The sequence below is a fragment of the Liolophura sinensis genome, chromosome 12 (genome assembly GCF_032854445.1).
Source record: "Liolophura sinensis isolate JHLJ2023 chromosome 12, CUHK_Ljap_v2, whole genome shotgun sequence".
Lineage (NCBI taxonomy): Eukaryota > Metazoa > Mollusca > Polyplacophora > Chitonida > Chitonidae > Liolophura > Liolophura sinensis.
The window spans coordinates 17079431-17099521 of NC_088306.1; the positions used below are offsets into that span (position 1 = coordinate 17079431).

A 20091-nucleotide genomic window follows, 5' to 3' on the forward strand; every position below is an offset into this window, starting at 1 on the left:
ATCAGTTTTATACTTGTACCTCTCTCTGAGAAAGCTTTCTTTCATAAGGCTGATGTTTTAATAATACAGGTATTTCAGTTTATTCCTCCCATGACACTGAAAACCAGCATCTAAGGTACATGAACCAAAATTTTGCCTTATGACTAAATTGCTAATTTTGTCAGATTTTGGGAGCTCTGTCGTTCTACGAAAGGTTTTTTGAGGGTTCAGCATGGAAAGAAATATTTTCTGACCTTAATTCGCCTCTAAAAATAGACTTTTTTTGAGTGAATTTTTTAAACTAATACAGTGTATGTAACACTTTCCATCAATAAATAATTATGTACCTCTATGTGAGAAAGGCTGTCCATTGCTTTCCAAAGTGAAATGCAAGAACTTCAGTTTCCTCCACTCGTGTGACTGAATCATGTCATATAAGTGAAATAATCAAGAATATGGTTTAAAAGGCAGGAAATGAAACAAGCCAATAGTCTGTGAGAATCAGTGAGTATCATTGTTTTATTGACATAAATTTCTCTTTAAAATTATAACTTTGCTTATCGGCAGGTGTGTAGTCACAGGGTTATAGTTTCTAAGCATTTTCCTCGAAGCTGGGACACCCTTGGATCAAACCTGGGTCAGATCATACCGAAGACTTTAAAAATGGTACTTGCTGCTGACTTGCTTAGCACTGAGAGGCTAGAGCAAGGAAACCTGACTGGTTGGCCCAGTGTCAGTATAATGTGACTGAGTCATATTTATATATGTGTGTGTATATATATATATATATTTATATATATATATATATATATATATATATATATATATATATATATATACACATATATATATATATATATATATGTATATATATTACCAGGGTATCTTTCTCTATTTCTTGAAAAATATATATATATATATATATATACATACATTCATTCATTTTGATTTTGTTTGTGAATTTATAAACCTAGAGTTTAGGAGTACTTTATACAGATGTGTCTTACGCAAAACCACACAGAACTTGTAGGCTGTGGACCATGACATACCCTCATTTCATGTAGGCTGTTTACCAGTGAAAACACCACAAAACAAGCACGCAATATGCTTATGCCGATATTAATGGTGCAGAATATGCCCCTAGCTATGTTCTATAAACAGTAAACCTGTGAGAACATGTTGTTTGTGCACCTGGTGCATTTCAGTGACAATTTTGAGGATCGGTGAAGTTTTACGCATCTCCTGGTGTGTGCATTTCCATGCATATTGTACATGTTTGCTGTTTCCTGGTATGAACGAATGATTATGGGTGAAGGGCACATCAGCAATACTAAATCAGCCATGTCTTGGTGATCTTCTGGTGTGAAATCATACATGTGTTCTATGAGATGAGCGTTACATTTGTGATATGACATTATGTTTATTTTTTATATAATTATTAGAAAGAGAGAGAGAAAAAAAGACGTATTGTGAATTAATAAAATGGTCTGTTGAGTGAAATGTGGATTTTTGCGTTCTTCAGAAGACTACGCATTTTGGGACTACCTACATGTATTACACAATCACCAGCTGACTCTCTGTCTCTCCTTCACTCTCTCAGTTCTACTAACATGGCTAAGAACACATAACCCATCTCCTCCTCTCCATCCACACACTGCCCTTCGCCCAGCTTCACTTAAGCTCTCATCTCCGCACCCTTTTTCACTAATTCTCGAGAAAGCCCCAGCACCGTCATGATATAAATTTATGATGTACTCAAGAGCCCACATAGCTGTGCATTATTTATATGCACATTCCACATTATGTGAACAGCGCCCCAGCATTCCACATAAATGGCTTGAAAATTGCTGGCAGATATGACGTAGGCTGTACAGCTATTATTAGGCATGCACGATGGAAAGGTAACATTTAGGCAGCAGTTGTACTATGTTGCTGACATTAAGACGAAATTTCAAGGCTGCTGTGATGCTCCTCTTATTATGTCCTCACTATCTTTTTTCAATTATCGAAGCTCAATAATAGCTCATAGAGGCAGTTTTAGGATGGGAGATATGTGATCAAATGTGCTTGGCTTTCATCAACCTTCTGTCCTAAACCCATGTAACCCTGACAAGAACAATGCACTTGTCGTTCTGGGGTTTGTGTTTTTTTTTTGCCAGAAAACTGTGTTATTTTTTTTTCCGAATAGCTCATACATGTAGTTAGATATAGTGGAGAGAGGTGGTTTTAAAGAGTTTTAAAGATGCTTGTCTTTCAAATGAAAGGGTTCAGTTCAGTCCTAGCCTTGGACTGGGAATGATTGATTTTGTCTCACCTCCACAGTTACATGTATAGGGGCCTTGGGAGGCGACAAGAGGTTGACAGCATTGGTCAAAGCTATTCAGGTAGTGTTACACGAAGTTTTGTTGGTGATAACTTGAGTGAAAATCTGTTTTTTTTTTTGTGCCCACTCATGTCATGTGTTAAATAATTGTGTTTATTATAAATGCCAGACTTGGTTTCATTTCACCAGACATACATGTGTGTATTCGGTTGGTCTGCATGGTTATTTTCAGCCTCCAGATGTAGAAGAGCTCCTGGTTTGTTCTAAACTTAACTCCTTTGTTTAACTTAGGGATGTCTGTTTTAATTGGTCTATTTATTATACACCCCTAGCTCACCCATTTTGTTTTAAAGTGGCCTCTTGAAAATCACTTCCTGCTTGTGAATTCCCTTCCATGACTTTCAGTTGGTGCTATAACTTGCCAGAGAAATCCGGTATTTAAGATCGCACACACGTGCCGTGCTGCATGTCTTAAGAGGTACACGCTCCTTTGCTGGGATTGGTCTAAAAATAATTTCATTTTCAAGCCTGAGGGGAAAAATCTGATGCATTCAACATGTGAGTCAGTGAGAGACTGTAGTTGTATTATTAATAGTTTTGACATTAGGCCTGGTAGATGAGCTCTTGTCTTAGGGATCGGTTATAAAGTGCTTTGCTCTGGCCTCGGGATCAGTGTAGGACTTCTAGTTTGAAATATATCTGGCATCTATCAACGATCAGGCCTCTCTGTTATCCATGATCGTAATGTAATTTTGCTTGACCAACCACAACTGCTCTGATCAAACGTATTTACTGGTGACGTTCTTTGTGTCCTCCTCCCCCCCCCCAACCCCCACCCACCCCTCAAGTTGCTGCCCTATCCCTCAGGCTCCCGGTGTGTTAACATGAGACAAGAGGATGTAGAGCTGTGTGGCTATAAGGTTAGTACTGGCACCCGAACTGATGACATGAAAGTATTTGTATCTTACACTCTTAACAAGTGTATAAACCCGAAAACAAAGGTGGCTGTATGTATGTATGTATGTATGTAAGTACATGTTTAGGGTTTAGTGTCGTACTTAACGATTTTGCAGTTATTTAATGAAGAGGATTCATTAGGTATGTGTAAATGTACATATACTGTATCTTCTTGGGACAGGGTAAGTCCATGCTGCTACTGAAGCGTCAAACTGAAGACACCAGTCGTGACGTCCCACCCAGCCACATTATACTGACATTGAGCCACCCCGTCTTGTTTCCTTGCTCTAACTTCTCAGTATAGACAGAGCGCCAGATGAGGCAGCAACAAATTAACAATTTTAAAGTCTTCAGTATGGCCTGCCCCAGGTTTGATCCTGGGTGTTCCGTAAATATTTGGCCACCTAGCTGACTGGTTTCTGTAGTAATTTGTGGGTTGAAACATTATTCTTCCCACAGTAGATTTTTCTCTAATCAGTGATGTTGAACCCAGATCTCATTGGTCCAGCAGCTGCTGTGAGTCCGGTATTTTATCTGGTATATTTGATAATGATGGGTGATGGTTTTGTACTCCGAGTAGCTTGATTTTCTCAACTGATAAGTGAAACGTGACTTCTGTTTTATGACACCATTTCACCACCAATCAATGAACAAATGAATTAATTTTTTTTTTTTCAAAAGTTTAAACTTTAGTTCACATGTACTTGAACTCATTAGTACTTATGTTACACAGGTGATAATTTGTCTATGTAGAAATGATGAATTTCCCATCATTGATACGAGCACATGTTATAATATGACGTATGATGTACGTCAACGTCTGCAGCATGACTACATGTGGTTACTGTAGATAAAGTTACGGTATGAAGTGATAACTAGGGCTGTCAGTGATTGGGCGTGGCACCTAATACCTCACCGCTCCTTCAGTACAGCTAGGCTTTAGCGGGACTCCATTGGGCAAATCTTTTCTCATTCCAGGGATAATGCCAGCTTTTTACCTCCTGTTCAAATGTATATTTGTTCTGTGCGAGTCTGTGTGTGCGCGTCAGGCACAGAGTGAAATGCCTGGATGAACAGTGAAAGCCCTGAGCTGGTGACAAATTAACAGGCAAACTAACTCGTGCACCAGCCATATGTATTGATGTGTATATGTATACATGGAGATGGGTTTTCACAGCTACTTTATATCCCGGGCCTTAGAATTTCTTGTTTACGTACCCATTTCAAACACATTTGCAAACAGGAATCCTTTAGTATAATGCGATCGTGTATTTATTTATTTATTATTCCTTCTGCGTGTGTCATACATGGACTTGTATACGACCCAAACAGGGTGTGGTACGTGGCTCGCTCACAGAGACTTTGGCCTCCACCCATTACAGCTACTGAACTCCACGCTATCATAATTTAACCAGACATGATACTGTCACAAATTTGCCATTTAGATCCCTCTGTCATTAATCAATCAGTACTAAGACAGAAAAAAAAGTAGACAGTAATTAGGGTGGGTATGGTAATTAAAACGAGAAGAAATTGGCAACACACCCATTAGACTGTGCTTTGTCTTTATTACTGGCTTATTCAGTCTTACCCTTTACAATTTAGTTAGTTTATTTGATTTGGTGATTCACACAGTGAATTATTTCATTAATTGTCATGACTGGGGTAAGGATTGTGGATGGGGGAAGGGGTAAGGATTGTGGATGGGGGAAATCTGGCCTAGAAAACCAGTTCGCACCTCACCAAGTACAGTACCCACTTCTAAAAAAATCATAGATGGATTCGAGCTCAAACAAACAGGCATGTAAACTCAGTGGTCAAACGTGAGCTGGGAGAACCCTTTGTTTATGGGGAAGAGTAGTTAAGGATGCATGTTTATAAGTAGCTTCTGCACTTGTCACGTCACGGGTTCAAACCTGGCCTTTGACATTGTGGGTATTTATTGATTCCTCAGCTGTTTGACCTTAGCAGCATCAAGCAGTGAACATTGTGTGACCTTTCGGGTAATGTGTAACATTTGCTGAAGACCACATTTCTTGTATCTGTACCATATCTGATGGAGAGTCAGTTAGTAATTACACAAAAGGCAAAGTTGAAGGCAACTTTAGATGTGAAGAATTTTATGTATTGAATGTAATTGCTTTAGTCCCCCCTGGATGTTCAGGACAGGAGCAGCTACCTTTTCAGCCTAGAGCCAACTTCAGTGACCCACATATCGCAAGACAAAGGGCAGAAGTCTAGCAGAGTTCAGTGTGACAGTCAGGAAGTGGCATAAATGCTAGTAATTATACACACAAGATTGGAACAGGACAACTTTGAAAGTCTATTTTTGTTCTGGTGTAAGCTGCACTTGTAGAACAGCTCAGGAAAGTTAAGGGCTACTTGCTGCTCTAAAATATCCACTGTAATTCTTCAAACACTTTTTTGCATGCTTGCAAGGTATTATATTCAAGTATATTTTGAAGGCATTATTATGTGTAGACTGACAAACTTATTGGCCTGCTCTTTTTAGCCGGGTCACTGTGGGTTCAAGTCCAGTTCATGCTGGCTTCCTCTCCGGCCGTAAGTGGGAAGTTCTGTCAGTAACCTGTGGATGGTTGTGGGTTTCCCCTGGGTTCTGTTCACCGTAATGCTGGTCGTCGTCGTATAAGTGAAATATTCTTGAGTAAGGCGTAAAACACCAAGCAAATAAATAAATAAATCTTTTTAACCAATACACATGTAATAGGAGTAGACAGTCCATCTAATGAACAATATATATCCCTACTGTACTGAAGAAAAAAAAAGAGAGAGAGAAATGGAATTTATTCCTTTCAGCCATTAAAATCAGAAGTGTCCTTTATTTTTAGTGTTCTAAAAATTAGAAGAATTACAGCATGCACAATTATATTGTAGCCTATAGTGTCAGTTCATCCCAAACATGGCTGTTGTAATTTTTCAATGTTTTCACATGTTTCCAGCATATTCTGAAGGCATAATTCTGTGTAGAATGATAAACCTGTACTATTGGTGAAGCCTGAAATTGGCCAATCCAACCAATGTAGTTTTGTCTCCAAAATCAATTAAAGGTGCGCTTAAATTGCACAGAACGTTGCTCTTTCACGTGTGAAAAGGTTGAGGATTTAGGGTATAGTAGTAGCTGTTAAATGTCAAATAGATTATTCGTCGTCATATGACTGAAAAATTGTTAAGTACGACGTTAAACCCGAAGCACTCACTCACTCAAATAGATTATATAAATCTTATGTTGAAAATGTGCTGAGGACTTAATTTGTCCATTTTTTGTTTGACACTGACACTGATTTGAATACTGAATCGCCTGAAACAACCATCATTAAAAACTGCCATCATTTACTGCTTTTCTTTGCGCAACTGCATACGTTCTTTATGTACTTTCCTTAGTTCTCTGGTGGTTTGTGTTAAACGTCGTTTTGAGAATTGGCATTGTGATTTTATTGTTACACATGGTGGTTGACGATAGAAGTTTCTGTTTCAGTGCGTAGATTGATTTCTTACTTCTCATCCATGGTTGTTGAAAGTTCAATGTTAAACCCCAGGCATATATACATACATGTACATATATACATTGTTGTTGTTGTCATGTCTCACACACAGATAATACCTAATTAAAAGAAAAAGTACTATATAAATGAAAACAAAAATGTACGAGATAGTACAAGATTTGAGGCTTACACTTGTGGGACTTCTCATTTAATATTGTGGCACTTGATGTTGTAATATGTATATGTATGTATAATTACATTGTAATTTACATGCACATTCCTAATATATGAAGGTACCTGCATGTACCTTCATGTACATACATGTAAGCCTTATTCTCAGGGGTGACATCTGATACCTTGCATGAATTGTAAATTCCCTCCACCACCCACCCACCAGGCATAAATATGGATGTACAATTTACATGTCATTCAGTATCAGTGGTATATGGTTATATACACTTAGATACCTTTATACACTTTACATAACAATAGGAAACAGATGTAGTGCCTGCCTGTCTGCCTGCCTGCCTGCCTGCCTGCCCCGGTCACTGTTGATAGGGTTTCTGCATGATATACAATTTATGCCCATGTTTAAGTTCATTTTGGAGATACAACTATCTGGGTTTGATTGACCAGTTTCAGGAAGAAACCCCCCCAAAAAGTATGATTTTGTCAGTCTACATAAAATAAATACTTTGAGAATATGCCTAAATAATCACCTTGAAAACATATGAAAAAGATTGAAGAATTACAGTATATTGAATTTTCACTCGCAGTGCGTTCATGTGAACATTGGTATTAATTTGGTGTGAGGATGAAGGGTTTGGGTGCTTGCCATAGAGGCATTCCTGTCTCCCTGAAAACCAGTGGACTACAGTTACGTGGTATACTATATCCTTCACATGCAATTCAACCCATTGTATGGGCATTGCTATAATTTAATGATGACTGTAATGATACAAAGGATAGGGATAATAAGGAAGAGAATAGCTATTACATTAAGTATGCGGTTTATTTTCTAAGGGAGTACAGTTTGTACAAAAGCTTATCTTCTGTTTCTAATTTTGATGGAAATATTCCAGTCTAATTTCACTATGCCCCGAAGGCATGTAGCTGTAGCAACTGTGTGAAGACACGATTGTTCCTGATTTAATATTTGCCTGTGTAGTGTAACTACTGTCCGCCTTCCTGGATTGTCTTATATTAATTACATTTTCGTACATATAAAGTTTGTCATGCATTTGATCTTCATTCATGGCTGATTTTCATTTTCATGCTCATTTGCAGTTTTGCTTTGTCTTGATATTTGAGTAGGATGAACTTTGTCTTAGTCTCACTTTGTTCGTATATGCCATAATCTTATGAGGAAGATGTATCGCAAACTAATATTGTGATACTGTTCAAATTTGGTATACACTTTCTTTTTTTCAAGTTTTACCGGATCTTTCAGATTGAGCAATTTCCCTTTTCTGTAGGTTTGAATACTATTACACTCTGGGCAGCTGTGACCAATAATCAGCATATGTGGATGTGTTTATAGAAATTGCCCATTACACAAGGACGCATGGGCTGGTGGGTTGGGAGCGGGGAGTGGTGGTGGGGGGTTAGGGGTGGGGTTTGTTGGGTTGTGAGGCTTAAACCACCATATGTGTTTTGTAAACAACTATATAACATGGCTTTGATATTATCATCCAGCATGTCAACAGTAGATGTTTGTGTTATTGTGTGATGAAGCATTTATCACATTTACTATTCCAAGAGAGAGTAGTTCTCACGAATGGATTTGTTTTGATCATTGTTGTTTACCTCATTTTGGCTAAAGTGAACCTGGCCCATTCCACAAGGCCATTTCTGACATAAATCAAACCTTGAAATACGATCTTAACGCTTTTGTGGGGAAATTAAAATTCTATCCACCCAGTCAGTGTTATCTTAAGACAAATGTATCCAAATTTCAACTTTCAGTACCAAAAACTAAAAAAAAAATTTTTTTAAAATTTTTGTGTGGAATCGGCCCTAGCTCTTTACCAGTGGCTAGTGGGGTCACCGGCTCTAATCCAGCTCTGGCTGCTTATTAGGCTATGGGTTTGTAAGTAGAGTTGCCATGTGTGTGTACCTACCAGTAGTTCTAATATGCATAGTACAGGCACTCCAGCCTCTTCCAACTGTAACTCGAAGATCAAGAAAATAAATAAATTGTAAACTGTGAGCATGGCACTGCATACTAAGGATGTAATCTATACTTCTGCGTGCACTGTAATACTGCAGAACTGGCATATAGCCACAATCAGTTTTTATACATCCATCTCTGAGGTTTACAGGCACACGTACATGTATGTGTTTTAAGCAGCTGTAATATTCAGCAATTATCTGTCTGAAAACTATGAGGAAATTAGCCCTGGTGTTGTCCTCTCAGCGGGTAGATGCACTCGTGAACCCCTTATACCTCCAACCTCTTGAACAGACCCATCAGAGAGCAGCAGGTCATCACAAACCTATCCAGACATGTTGGTTTACCTCATCACAGTTTGTTTGAACCACTGCTGACAGATAGGGCCTGTTGCTAATTGAGCACAGCAGTGTATATGCCCTACCGTTGACCTGGAGGTGTAGAGACACATACAGCCTATAGGGCTGGACGTGCACTTGCAGCTCTGTACCTGTGTGAAGGCCTTGACTTGTGATTGACAGTAAGGCGGGAGCCAGATGTACATATCTTGCCTTACAAAATGTGCATACATATACACTTCTTACATAATATATCAGCTTTATTTTGTAGGAAAATTAAATTTTCGGCTGCAGTATATCACGTATAATTTCATGAACTTCTCGACAAAGTAATCGTCATACTGTACGAACTGTGTTGCAGAAGAGTGATCAGTTGAAGATAAATAATGTGTGGGTACGTGTGATTTACTATTCATTGCATAAAATTTCACATGATTTTTGTCACCAACCTAGTCCAACAGGATGGTCAGTCGTTATAGTTGGGTGATTTATTTCGGTAGTCTTCTCAAATTATAATTTTTGTTACCTCAGTTCTATAGAGAATTGGCGCTGTTGTCTCCAGCCATACATATGTTATCAAAATCAAATCAACAGATTTGTGTAGGCTTATTATAAATTTTGTGAACGTATTTCTGCAAATGTGCTGCAGAGTCTTTGATTTATTTATTTGATTGGTGTTTTATGACATACTCAAGAATATTTCACTAATATGAAGATGGCCAGTATTATGGTGGGAGGAAACCGAGCCAGAGTCATTGAGTTTTGTTTGATGCAGCTTCTCAGAAAGTTTTACATGTATATTACACAATTTCTTCACTGAGTCACCCAAAATTCAGCTTTTGATAAACATACCGGTCTAAGAAAATACAGTTTTGAAATTACGTTCAGATTTACTGCCTGAGGTCACCAGCAGAACGACTGTGTAATTAAGGTAACCAGCAGGAGAGGCCTGAGAAGGTGTAGCTGATAGCCCTCCGTACAGCAGCTACCACAGGTGTAATAGTTACTGGCCTGTAAACCCAGATCTTCAGGTGTTTACATTCACTGTGATGATGTTATAACATCTGGCCTGTTCCACAGTCATCAGTGCCCAGATACCTCCTCCACAAGTGTATGTTCTGCGGAAAGTGGCTGATGTTTGCAATGTTAACCTGTAGTTGATCTAACCGTAATGTCTCGAGAAAACTACATACCTCTCGGTATGTTGTTTCTCCCTGTAGTGATCAAATGATTTATTCATTTGTGTAGGATAAAATTACGGTACATGTATAAGGCATAAGGGTTTCCCCAGGGCTCTGCCCGGTTTCCTCTCACCATAATGCTGGCAGCTGTCATATAGAAGTGAAATATTCTTGAGTAAGGTGTAAAGCACCAATCATATAAAGTGTGAGGCAAATTGAAAACAAAAGTACCATTTACTTTGTGAAATCTTTCAGTCATCAACCCTAATAACCCTATCCTGTACAACCGATTTGTACAATATATCTGTATTCACTATCCCAACAATGTCATAAACACAAGTCTTCATTACTAATGTACAATGCATTGACAAGTAGAATATGTGCTGAGATGTACATGTATCTTTGAACAAAAAGAAATAGAAAAAAAAAAAAAAAGAGATTCATTTACTATAATTGTATAGTATATCTATCATATAATTATTTCAGTTTTGTTATTATAAAAGGATGAGGTAGTTAGCTGATTTTATGTGTGGGAGTGAAGGATAGAAAGTAGACCACTTCTCCCCTGTGGCTCATATGTTATCCCAGCTGGTGTCTGAGGTAACGTGCACACCACTGCTCTTATTAGCTCGTTCCGTGTTTAGACTCCACCTCTGTGCTGAGCTGAGCAATCTGAGGTGTCTCTGTAGTCATGAAATCCCTGTGCTGAGTGATATTATATAGTGTTATTGCTCAGGTGTTTCACGTGAATATATGTGGATGGTGAAGGGTGAAGATCAAAGCTGTCAGGTAAACTTCTCAGAAGATCATCAGTTTATAAATGGAGTAAGCTGATGTGTATATGGGGATGACGGGTGAATATCAAAGCTGTCAAGTAAACTTCTCAGATGATCATCAATGGAGTAAGCTGATGTGTATACGGGGATGACGGGTGAATATCAAAGGTATCAAGTAAACTTTTCAGATGTGTGATGTGATCATCAGTTTGTAAATGGAGTAAGGTGATGTGTATATGGGGATGACGGGTGAACATCAAAGCTATCAGGTAAACTTCTCAGATGTGTGATGTGATCATCAGTTTGTAAATGGAGTAAACTGATGTGTATATGGGGATGACGGGTGAAAATCAGAGCTATCAGGTAAACTTCTCAGGTGTGTGATGTGATCATCAGTTTGTAAATGAAGTAGGCTGATGTGTATATGGGGATGACGGGTGAAAATCAAAGCTATCAGGTAAACTTCTCAGATGTGTGATGTGATCATCAGTTTGTAAATGGAGTAAGCTGATGTGTATATGGGGATGACGGGTGAATATCAAAGCTATCAGGTAAACTTCTCAGATGATCATCAATGGAGTAAGCTGATGTGTATATGGGGATGACGGGTCAATATCAAAGGTATCAAGTAAACTTCTCAGATGTGTGATGTGATCATCAGTTTATAAATGGAGTAAGCTGATGTGTATATGGGGATGACGGGTGAAAATCAAAGCGATCAGGTAAACTTCTCAGATGTGTGATGTGATCATCAGTCTGTAAATGGAGTAAGCTGATGTGTATATGGGGATGACGGGTGAAAATCAAAGCTATCAAGTAAACTTCTCAGATGTGTGATGTGATAATCAGTCTGTAAATGGAGTAAGCTGATGTGTATATGGGGATGACGGGTGAAAATCAAAGCTATCAAGTAAACTTCTCAGATGTGTGATGTGATAATCAGTCTGTAAATGGAGTAAGCTGATGTGTATATGGGGATGACGGGTGAAAATCAAAGCTATCAAGTAAACTTCTCAGATGTGTGATGTGATCATCAGTTTGTAAATGGAGTAAGGTGATGTGTATATGGGGATGACGGGTGAATATCAAAGCTATCAGGTAAACTTCTCGGATGTGTGATGTGATCATTAGTTTGTAAATGGAGTAAGCTGATGTGTATATGGGGATGACGGGTGAAAATCAAAGCTATCAAGTAAACTTCTCAGATGTGTGATGTGATCATCAGTTTGTAAATGGAGTAAGCTGATGTGTATATGGGGATGACGGGTGAAAATCAAAGCTATCAGGTAAACTTCTCGGATGTGTGATGTGATAATCAGTCTGTAAATGGAGTAAGCTGATGTGTATATGGGGATGACGGGTGAAAATCAAAGCTATCAGGTAAACTTCTCGGATGTGTGATGTGATAATCAGTCTGTAAATGGAGTAAGCTGATGTGTATATGGGGATGATGTGTGAAGATCAGAGCTGTCAGGTAAACTTCACAGGTGTGTGATGTGATCGTCAGTCTATGTATAGAGTAAGCTGATGCATATATATGGATGAATGGTGAAGATCAAAGCTGTCAGTTAAATGTCCTAGGTGTGTGATTTGTCCATCATTCTGGATACAGACATGTACATGTATAGGTCAGAGTGAGTTTACATCAAATTAGTCAAGATATTATTTTTAATGTCTTAAATGAAGGTGATGCAGTGTGTAATACACAGTGTATAACATGTAGTGTATAACACAGTGTATAACTTCCAGTGTAGAACACACAGTGTATAACTCACAGTGTATAACATGTAGTGTAGAACACACAGTGTATAACTCACAGTGTAGAACACACAGTGCATAACTTCACTGTAATCTATTACAGATGTCAATGTGTTTGAGTCATGGACATTATAAGTCTTCTCACACTAAAACACCTTTCAGTTACATACAGATGCATGTAAATAGATCTGTGCGTGGATTGAATGATGTTAGAGGGTTTCTCCCTGTATCCAGGATATAGGTTTATACTGATTAGGCTTCAAGTGTAATTACACACAGGTAGAATCAATACAGAATTGCTAATTAATGCACCTGCTTGAGTATCAAGATTTACTTGTGCATTTATATATGTGTATTACGTGCTGATATCCAGAGTTAATGTTCCAGTCATTCAGGTCACCAGTCTGAAAAAAATACTGTCCGATTTTGAAAAATTATGGGGGTTATCTATTCATAGAGAGTCAAAGTCCAGGTAAATATTTACTATGATTATTTCAGGCTTCTTTGGTGGAATGTCAGACTACAGCATATTCTCATAGATACTCTACATACCAGTTGTACATGCGTATGTGTATGGTGTACCAGTGTACATGATATTTTTGTGTGTTGTAATCTACACTTGTAGCTTATTGATGAACGGGTGTATGTATTATTTAGCAATGTCTGTTTTTTCCTTGCACATGGGGGCCTCCATGGCTTGGTTGGTTAGCGCACTAGAGCAGTGTAATGACTCAGGAGCCTCTCACCAGTGCAGTCACTGTGAGTTCAAGTTCCTCTCCGGCCATAAGTGGGAAGGTCTGTCAGCAACCTGTGTATGGTTGTGTGCTTCCCACTGGGCTCAGCCCACCATAATGCTGACTGCCGTTGTATAAGTGAAATGTTCTTGAGTGCGGCGTAAAACACCAATCAAGTAATAAGTAAATAAATACTTGTACGTGTTCGAGTTTGCTAGAAATAATGTGCACATGTTGTAACACACTGCACCAAAACTGACTTACAGTTTTGCTATACTCATACATGTATATACCCAACCAACCGGCAGGTCTCTGTACAATATGTATATGTGTGAATGGTATGCTGGTGCAGTAATGGTTGTCGATTTAGTGATCAGTGAACATGCCCTATTTCTACTAAAATTTGGGACAACTGGTCTGCTCATTTTAGGCAATATATTTGTAATTCTAACAGGAATATTGAGTTTTTTTTTTCCTCACATGGTGAGACCATCTAATATCATTACTTTTCCAAAAGGCTTGTAAAGGAATGTAATATTCTACTTTCAACACTACTAATATCTGTCCAGAATAAGGGTAGTTTAGATATATATGAACGGATTAACTCCATTGACTTAATTTATCTACACAATTATGCGGAAGCTGCTACAGAGAAGTGTACATAATGCTCATGATTGGAATCTCGGTTCACAAATTTGGGGTGTAACAACTGTGTGAATTCTGTTAAGCAAAGAGCTTAATCTAATCCTGTTAGTGAGATGTTTTCACTTCTGAATGAACGACTCATTCCAGCATTAGATTTTCCTTTGTTTCACTGATAAATGCAGGGTTTTCATTTAGAATTGGAAGAGGAGGTCAGAGTTCAAAAGTAGATGGCTGAAATGAAAGTAATTAGGCCACATTTACTATTGGTTTAAATAGTAAGAATATTCAAAGTAGGCTGCTGCAGGGACGGCAGTAGACAGCTGTGTGCAGCCTGCTACAGGGACGGCATTAGACAGCTGTGTGCAGCCTGCTGCTTGACCCTTTTTGAACACCTTGTACAAGTATATTGACATCAGTAACAATATGCTTGTCTAGTGTCCTTGATCACTGCGTCCATAGTTAATGCGTCTTACCTGAACGACCTACACACATGTTTTAAGCCAACCTGATCAAATAATATTGATCTAACAAGGCCATATTAATTATTTATTAAGATGTATTCATGAGCAGCCCCAGGTTCTCTTCCCCTCCCCTCCCCTCCCCAAACCTCATCACAAACACATACACCTACACTCCTCTCCCTATTTGACTGCAGTAGCCCCAGGGTGCAGTTGTTACTACATCATTGAATGAATAGTAAACAGATGTTCATGTCATTCTTTCAACTAACGGCATGGATAAGTTACATGTACCCATTGTTTTACATGTACCTAGTGATAATGGTCTGTGTTGTGTTGATCTCTGATTTACCAGCAAGCCTGAGTAGGCCTATAAACAACCGTGTGTAGGAGCTGATGATCGCCTGTTTGTGTCAATCCCTGTGTTATGATTTACCAGCATGCCTAAGTAAGCCTGTATACAACCATGTGTAGGAGCCGATGATGGCCTGTTTTGTGTCAATCCCTGTGTTATGATTGGCCAGCAAACCTGAGTAGGCCTGTAAACAACGAGAGTAAGAGCTGATGATAGTCTGTGTTGTGTCAATCCTTGTGTTATGATTTACCAGCAAACCAGAGTAGGTCTCTTAAACAACCAGTGTAGGAGCTGATGATGGTCTGCTTTGTGTCAATCCCTATGTTATGATTTACCGGCAAGCCTGAGTAGGTCTCTAAACAACCAGTGGAGTAGCTGATGATGGCCTGTGTTGTGTCAATCCCTGTGTTATGATTTGCCAGCAAACCTGAGTAGGCCTGTAAACAACGAGAGTAAGAGCTGATGATGGCCTGTGTTGTGTCAATCCCTGTGTTATGAATTACGTGCAAGACTGATTTGGCCTGTAAACAACTATGTGTAGGAGCCGATGATGGCCTGTGTTGTGTCAATCCCTGTGTTATGATTTACCATCAAACCTGAGTAGGCCTGTAAACAACGAGAGTAAGAGCTGATGATAGTCTGTGTAGTTTAAAGCCCTGTGTTATGATTTACCAGCAAGACTGATTTGGCCTGTAAAGAATGAGAGTAAGAGCTGATGATAGTCTGTGTAGTTTAAAGCCTTGTGTTATGATTTACCAGTATTCCTGAGTATTCCTGTGAACCACCAGTGTGGGAGTTACTGTAGCAGTAACTGATGGATATCTGGGCATTGCTGCTCCTGACATAGATGCAATGTTGCTGAAGTTGTGTTAGGTCGCAATCAAACATTTCTCATGTAACCAGATGAGACTGGGACTTTAGTTGAATGCAGTACTGAATAATAACTGAAGGCATTACTGTCAGCTGAATGCATTACTGTTCAATAACTGAATGCATTACTGTTTCATAGCCGATTGCATTATACTGTCAGGTGAATACATTACTGTTGGCTGAACGCATCACTAGTAGCCTGCTGGTATTTCGAGGCCCCTTGTATTATCTGTTATGAGCATCCCCAGAACTTACATGAAGACTTCCTGCTTGTATAGTATGAACATGTTACAGATGTTGGGTTATTATAACATGGTAAGATCATGACATTCCTGTAAGTATATACCATGCCAGAGCATCAGCCACCGTCGGCTGTTCCAGCAAACACCCTCGGTAATTACCATGGTTCAGAAGAGCTAAGGGAAAAAATAAATCATTTATGATATATGTTCCTAGCTTTTATGCTTAGTGATATAAACCATTACTTTGAAATCCAAATTTCATGAAAAATTCTGAATGTCAACCATAACTTTGACTGTAATCAGAAAAAAGTACATGATCACGCCTGTACCTATCTTAGTCCCCCACCCATTGCTCTACATATGGATCCAGTTGTCCATTAAACTGAGCTGGTAATTCAGACAGTCCAGTATGTAGGTCACACTGGTCAGGCTGTAGTAGAAATACAGGCAGTACTTGAGTTGGTTTGTGGGGTGGGGTGACAAAGGTACATTGCCCTCAACTCTTGCTATTTGTGGGGCTTTGGTGACAACAAAATGTCCACATGTACGATACATGTGGATATTTGTGCATTCAGAAGATGACTTTTCTTCCACCAGCACTGCGTGCATATCTGTAAATTACAAGTGGGAAAGTTTGTAACTTGTCAAAATGCGCTGGTTTAACCACCCTAGGCACCTCGGTTACATGCAACAGTGTCTGCAGTGAAAGATTCTTGAGTATGCGTGGTTTATTTTACTAGTTTTAACCAGTTTCAGTTTGTTTTGATGAAGCTATAATGTGACCTATCTAAGTTTGATTACCTGCAGAGAGGAAAACAGCTTCTTGAGAGACAAACATGTTAATTACTTCAGGTAAATACTTGTCAGGTGTGAATTTCAAACATCTGTATGGTCACAGGTGTATATACATGTAGGATGAGTACTTTTTATTTGTTACATATGTATCTCTTGACAGTTGGCTGTATACAATGTGCTGAAGTGTCAATCAAAGCGGTTGCTTTGTAATGGTATATCTAGAACAGGTAAAGCATACCTGAACAGGTGAGCTGTGGTTCACTGGTATTAAAGACTTAGGCAATTGATCAGCTTACACAGGTGGGTAGTTTATTGTAAAGGGTTGGTGGCACTAGGCGAGTCACATTACAGGGGACAGCGGCTGAGCGATAGTCGATATCAGGGGACGCATCGAGTCGGCATACCTGCCTGCAGACAAGTTCATCAGCACTGCTGTGAGCGTCGTGCGTGGGAGGCAGGTAGCCGCTGTGCAGAGTGCGAGCTCAAAGCAAACACATGTGGCGGGAATGTAGGAAGCTTCTGGAGTGGCAGCAGGCGGTGGGCTCGATTGTCATCTATTAGATGGGTTAGAGTCGTAATCAAATGCTAAATATTGTCCTAGATAGATGATGATTTGTGCCCGTCAATGTTGACTCAGCTAGACAGAGACTGTTAATTATAATATGAGATGTTAATAATACACGAAGAATCAGATACGTGTATATGTTTGGTAGCATATGTGCAGTTACTGACCAGTCAGTAGAATTGTAGTCTTGACGTCATTATCATTTTCATTTGATGTTGTATTTATGGCAGCTGTGTCGTATCAGTATAAGTGAAAATGTTGATTAAATTTGTACCACAATCCTGAACATAAATGGAATTGTCTTGTGTACAGAATTAAAGACTAATAAAATACTACTACATGTAGTTGCCCTCAAAATTCGCCCCAAACACTTGGGCCCTAAAAGTTCGCCCCAAAGACAAAAGGTCATAAAATATTAATTTTGGTACTGAAGCTTACAGTTTTCCATAAGACTGTTTTCTTGCCTTCCAAAGAAAGATGAAAATATCTTTCTAAGATGAGTAATGGAGTGATGAACAAAAATTCGGCCATTTTTGTAAATAAAATTTGTGCTCAGTATAAAATACATGCAGCTGGAATGCACATGCACGTAAGATGTGTATTAGACCGAGCGAAACATGCGGATGTGTGACACGTGCACACATAAGCTGCTGGGAATCCTAAATGTCTGAATATAGCTGCCTGACAGAGACTCACTTTACAATTGAAATGAGTTACTCCAGTGAATAACACAAGTGGGAATTGCATAGAATTATCCACAGCCTGGGGGAATCTTACTATTATGCAGTTAAAAGAAAAATTGTGTAGATTTTTAGCTTGCCATTAAGTAAAGCAAGGCGATGTATTGTGATGGGAAAGTAAGACTGTTTGTTAAGACTGGATTGGGTGAGTTTGCAGGGTACATAAATATGCAAAGCTAGACTTCATTGTACATGTTGTTATTGTGTTTAGTAGAACAGGTTTAATAAAGGCGTAAATGTATCTTGAAGGCTGGGTTACACTTGTTTGTTTATCAACCTGCAATTTGCTTGGTCAGGTTATTTGTTTTTTTTTTTTTTTCTTTAGTTTAGCAGATTCCATGTGACATGCTATGGCAAGATCCATGTATAGACCCTGTGTGTTTTTCTGCTCATTTCTGAACTACACCTGTAGAACGTCTCCCCAAGCTGTCAGACTGTTCTATGAGTTGTTGTTGTCCTCTGTTCTACCTCAGGTTATTTTTAGTTGTTTTGTCAGTAACATGCTAATGTGGTGTCATCTCGTACCAATGTTCTAATTGTTTCAGATCTCACTTGTGTGCGTGTTGGTCTCACCTATGGTCTTTTCTCGTTACAGGTAATCACACCTTTTCGTAACTTAGTGCTGTGCGCCGAGAGTCGCCGGGAGATGGAGGAGTGGATATCCGCTTTAAAATCTGCCTCCAACCGGGAGTACTATGAGGTGAGACATGTGTTAGCTGGGTGGCAGTTAAACAGGTAAATCTTGTTCACCTCAGCAGCATATCCTGTGCCTGAGTCAGTCTCAACATGTGAGAGTCAGTTTGCGTGTCTTAGTTACCTGATACATGTTAACTATCCCATGTATTTGAAATGAAGTTGGACGATGTTTACACTGAAATTACTAATGAACATAATTTATGTTTCAATCTAACATGTGTAATGAATGTACCTGCTGAGTGAGCGGTCTAAACTGCATCTCCAGATCTCACATACTGAAGCTACATTGTACCTTCTGCTGGAATGAGTGTATGCTCCAATCCAGCTCCTGCTGGAATGACTGTATGCTCCAATCCAGCTCCTGCTGGAATGACTATATGCTCCAATCCAGCTCCTGCTGGAATGAGTGTATGCTCCAATCCAGCTCCTGCTGGAATGACTGTATGCTTAAATCCAGCTCCTGCTGGAATGACTGTATGCTCCAATCCAGCTCCCGTTGGAATGGCTGTATACTTGAATCCAGTTCTTGCTACTTTGACTGTATACTTGAATCCAGTTCCTGCTGGAATGGCTGTCTGCTTGAATCCAGCTCCTGCTAGAATGGCTGTATGCTTCAGTCCATGTCCTATTGGAATGACTATGCTTCAATCCAGCTCCTGCTGGATTGGCTATATTCCTGGAATGGTTGTACTTGCAAGGCTTGTCAGGTGGTGGTATTCTACAGGCTCTGCTCAGTTCCTAATTTTATGAATGCAATTCCCTCCATGTAAAATACTAGCGTTATAATTCAAGGAAGAAATGTTATTGAGTACAGGAATTCGATATGGTGATTTATAGTGTTCTGTGAAATGAATGTTTGTTTGTTTATTTATTTGATTGGTGTTTTATGCCGTTCTCAAGACGGTGGCCAGCATTATTATACCTTCCCAGGTATGGCTAGAGGAAGCCAGCATGAGCTGGACTTGAACTCACAGCGACTGCATTGGTGTGTGCTCCCACCAGAGTG

The 20091-nt window shown here is 39.2% G+C and overlaps 1 protein-coding gene across 1 annotated transcript in view; it reads left to right on the forward strand.

The window, feature by feature from the left end:
• The window catches only part of LOC135479233 (diacylglycerol kinase delta-like), a 117089-nt gene that overhangs the window by 73606 nt on the left and 23392 nt on the right, over positions 1-20091 (forward strand). Inside the window, 1 exon segment of the mRNA XM_064759033.1 lies at positions 18982-19089. Coding sequence (XP_064615103.1) covers positions 18982-19089 — 108 coding nt within the window.